Below are 4,582 nucleotides of genomic sequence, written 5' to 3'. Positions count from 1 at the left end.
CCTGCCATGTCGTGGCTACTACTCCTTGCGGCCGGTACGTCGTGATTGTGCTTACCTTCGTATGTGGTTATTACAGCTTTTGGATCATGAGATGCCCTCTCCACATGTTTTCTTACAGGGCAACCGGCATTCGTGCATTTGTAATAACTCCTGCATAATAACTTAATAAGCAAGTATCCTAATTAACAAGAATTATGCAGACAAATATCGCATTTAGACCTGAAAATATGTATTGCTACAAATGCTTTTCAAGTTTGAATCAAAGCTATTCAGTTGAAGTTTGCCATAGCTTTTGTTCATACTTTGCTTGGAATGCAAGAAAAGATGGGAACCCTAAACATGCAAAACAAGGCCATCTTTGAGCCGGTATTTCGGCGACAATATACCGGACCTAGAAAACCAAACACGGTACTAGTGCGAAAACCATCTTGACATAAACCTTATGTAACCTAGTATGATTTTGTAATTATTTCAGACTTGATTTGATGAGCCAGAAAAGCCATGATACTTCAGAAAGTAGATTACTACCTTGACTAACATCAATAGTAAATCTTGTTCCCCAAAACAGAAGATATATATCAGCCATAAATCATAATCAAAGCAACAGATAGCGAAAAGGGTTAAACGATGACATTAAGTAGGACATAAGTTAAATTGGAATTTATTACTTCTAACATACCTAGGATTTGGGTTGCCTCTTACCACCTTCTGTCCATACTTTCGCCAGCGGTAGCCATCATCCAAAATATCAACCTCACTAAGAGTTTGTACAACTACCCGTGGCTCCCGGATAGGCTTAACAACAGGAGTGATGTCAGCATTTCCAAGTTCCATTCTTCTGCTCAAGCCAAAAACAAAAAAGGTCAGCAAGTAAACACACATAATGGAGAAACTTCAGGGCTTCGGCATAAACCATCACACCTTCTCTTCAAGAAGGGATCATCATCATCAACCTCATCATTAGTCCTATTTGACACAAAGCCAGCACCCTCTGGACTGTCATCGTTTGTTGCCCGAGGAGATAGCTCTGGAGTACTGTTGGGATCAGCTGCTTGACATCCCCGACCATACATACCGGATGCTCTGTCTAGAATTCAAGAATTAGAAGAGAAAGAAAGTGAGGTTATACTTCTTGGCAATAAGTAACAATAAAATACAAATCATTGATAAATATCTGGCTGGTATTACCATCTTGGCCGGCCAAAGAAGCCTTATCAGATCTCTCTTCTTGCACAGACATACCGGTACCAGCAGAGTATCGGCGGCTTGGTTGAGGTTTAGGATGATCATGTGTTCCTTTGTATATTATCTCAGTGATTTGACCATCATGAGAGCGTTCAAAAAGTTTCTTCACTTCACAGTTAGGATGTGTGCATTTGTAATAGCTGCGGGGAAATTCACTCCCTTTGACAAGTTTCTGTCCATATTTTCGCCAATTGTATCCATCATCAGATGCCTTCTCGGGTGCGATCGGAGCTCCACTGCCTCTAACTTCAACATGTGATGCCTGAAGCCCAGTGGATGTGTTTCCTTTGTGGTTAAACTCATCCAAATCAACTTCAACCGAACTGATCTTTTGAACAGGCGATGACAGGCTTAACTCATTAGAAGGGTCCGCTGGCTCACTTTCGGCTAATGGTGAAGATGCAAATGGTTGAGCTTTTCCTGGACCTTCAATTCGAGAAGATTGTTCACTTTCATGGTTGTTGAAGTCTGAAGGAACCTTAACATATAAGCAAATAGCATCCGATAAGTACTAAGCAGCAAGTAACCTTCAAGATAACATTAATCAGAACATCAAGCATAACAATCAAATTTGTGTCTACCTAACACTTAATCTAGCGAAAAAGGGATTGATTTAGTCATGTGTACAAAGTGATATCAACAATGTATCTAACTAGTCATCCTTAGATGTTAATTTAATCCGGAAGTTCGAATCAAGGAGAAAGAAGACCAAAGTCCATTCCATGTGTCCATCTGCTTTGAAGTTATATGCAACAAAGTGTCACTAACATGAATTAATATTATTACCATATTCGATCTACCAGGCGGTTTATACTCAAAGAAGCTCAATTTTCTGTCATCAACGGTATTATTATGGAAGCATACAGAAGTTATAGGAAATGCAGTTGATGCAGCAGAAACCATAGAACCATGTGCTGTTTGATGAATCCTTGGAAGGGAACCTGTAGTTGGTGAAGGCTCCACCTGCAAACGAACCAAAGAAAATAGCATATAAATAAACTATAATCTGAATACACGAAAGTGACGAAACTATACAATCACCAATCTAAGTTTCTCAAGAGTAAGAACACGAAAAGAGTGTCGAAAAACGATAAAATAATGGCAAGTTCTCCGAATACCTGCGATCGCTATGTCCCAGGTTGCAATCAATCAACCTATGAAATCAGTTCATAAGTAAAATCATCTATTTTTCTGCCTTATCATAACACTAAGTGTTGCATATTTAGAGTCTCAATGACTAAAGGTAGCATAGTACTACATTATAGTCACAAACAGAAGTTATATAAACAATTAAAATTGCAACTTGGAAAAGCCATTCCCACTTGAATATTGCATACATCATTCTAAAGTCTAAAAAATTTAGGACCATTCAGAGTATTAACTTCTAGAAAACCAAAAAATATCAAAGTCCTTTCAGAAATATCTGGGATCCACAATCTTTCTGACATTCGTTATGCTATTCTCATAGCACACAAAAAATAATATGGATCCACTAATACTTGGCCATGAATTTATTCGTTTGTTCCACTTATTTAATTGACAAAGAAGGAAGCAAAAAACAGAAAAAATAATAATTTTCATTAAAAAAAAAAGGGCTTTTTAAGCGCACTCCGGTATACCGTTAAATAAAAAAACAAACAAAAAGGGCAAGCACCAACAAAAAGGAAGATTCATTATGTGAAGAAACAACACTGAGATTAGAATTTTAAAAAGAAAAAATAAAATAAAAAATGGGAGAAGGTCTCTCTCTAACAATCCTCAACTAAAGTCATATTCCAACAGAATACTGCATTGAGCATAAAGCAATCAAATTACATACACAAGTGCCAAACCTGCAAAGAGCAAAAGCATCTGAACCTAACGTGGCCCTTATACCAAAAATTCTACAAAAATTAAAAGATCAAACTATTCAAACATGGAAAGAAAGCATATCAGAGGAAACAATTTTGCCACGAGATTGAACACAAGCACATAAAAAAGTTTCCAGTTTTAATTTTTTTGTGGGGTAAAAAAATAGAAAAACCAAAAACAGCATCAGCTTCAGCTCAGCTCAGTAGCATTCAGATCACGTCATGTTAAAGTCATTCAGAAAAAGAAAAGAAAAGAAAAAATCCCTTCCAATAATTACAAGCATTTTGATTTTTGAGACCACCCCAGATAAGCTCTTTATGGTTGCTGAGAAACTGAAAACAAAAAATCATACAGAACAAATTTTTGATGTGCCAATCACACTGGGTCAAGTGAAAAGCACCACCTTCAACTTACACAACAACAAAAAAAAAAAAAACAAAACCAAAGTATCTAATGAAAAATTCACTAATTTTGAACACATCAATTTAGCAACTACAATTAAACAAAAAAAAACCGCATTTTTTTATTGAATTTACTCACCCATTTTCCTTTTTTAGAATACCATTGTAAAAATGTTCTATTTTGAGCATATCCTCTTACTCTAGCAAACCAAAGTTCTTCAATTTGCAAGCTACTGTCACTAAGAAACATGTTTTGCCAGTGAATTCACAAATACCCATTGAAAAAAATTTCATTTTGAACATACAGTTTCACTCTAACTAACTAGAAACACTTTAATCTGAAGCCAAAGTAGAAGAAGAACCAAAACGAGAGGAAAAAGAAAAGAAACAAGAAAGGCAGAGAGAGAAAGTTCACGCCTTCATGTTTGAAAGGAGCACAGGAGACTCCAAAAACGACGTCGGACTCAACCCCGGAGGTATGGTTATGCACGCCGACCGAGAGATCGGAAGCTTCGCCGGCGACATCAGCTTGTACCTTGCCCCACCAACAGAAGCTTCAGCATTCAAACCCGACCCGGTTGGATTCGGATCTTCATGGACCCGGGCATGGTGCTCTGAGCCTGAGCTCGAGGTGGTGGCTGTAATGGTAGCAGCTGCGTCCATTGCTGAATGGTGAGAGAGTGGAGTGTAATTGGAGCGAGGAGGAAGGAAGGGCAAAATGGTCAATTTGCAAAGAGCATTTCTTTGTGTTGTTCTTGTTCTGGGGTCATTGGTGGTGTGGTTTTATTTTTTTAATTTTTTTGAGATTATTGAAGGTTCTGTCAGAGATGCTGAGAGAGTGGGACTCAGTTGACTTGTAAAAACTTTGGATCTCTCATTCATTTCATTTCATTTCATTCTGTGTCATTGGCTTGTCATTTTAAACCCTTTTTCTTCTTCTTCCTAAGCTTTTTTTTTTTTCTTACTTCTTAGGTGGGAAATAAAATAGGAAACATTTCAAGTACACCAGGAATACCGGTGTACCAGTTGTTTTAACCGTTGATCTGAATTATAAAAAATATATATAATATATATTAATAGAAATC

The 4,582-nt window shown here is 37.3% G+C and overlaps 1 protein-coding gene across 2 annotated transcripts in view; it reads right to left on the bottom strand.

The window, feature by feature from the left end:
• The window catches only part of LOC107609257 (probable WRKY transcription factor 20), a 4,953-nt gene extending 564 nt beyond the window's left edge, over nucleotides 1-4,389 (bottom strand). Inside the window, exons 1-6 of one of the 2 annotated variants that reach the window (XM_016311144.2) lie at nucleotides 3,915-4,389; nucleotides 2,032-2,208; nucleotides 1,189-1,723; nucleotides 922-1,087; nucleotides 680-838; nucleotides 1-150 (exon numbers count right to left, since the gene is read on the bottom strand). In XM_016311144.2, the coding sequence (XP_016166630.1) occupies nucleotides 1-150; nucleotides 680-838; nucleotides 922-1,087; nucleotides 1,189-1,723; nucleotides 2,032-2,208; nucleotides 3,915-4,160 (1,433 nt within the window). In that variant the 5' untranslated portion in view covers nucleotides 4,161-4,389. The other variant, XM_016311145.2, reaches the window with a different exon arrangement.

The sequence above is a fragment of the Arachis ipaensis genome, chromosome B07, assembly GCF_000816755.2.
Source record: "Arachis ipaensis cultivar K30076 chromosome B07, Araip1.1, whole genome shotgun sequence".
Lineage (NCBI taxonomy): Eukaryota > Viridiplantae > Streptophyta > Magnoliopsida > Fabales > Fabaceae > Arachis > Arachis ipaensis.
The sequence above is the reverse complement of the archived record's forward strand: the minus strand, read 5'-3'. Positions and strand labels throughout refer to the sequence as shown.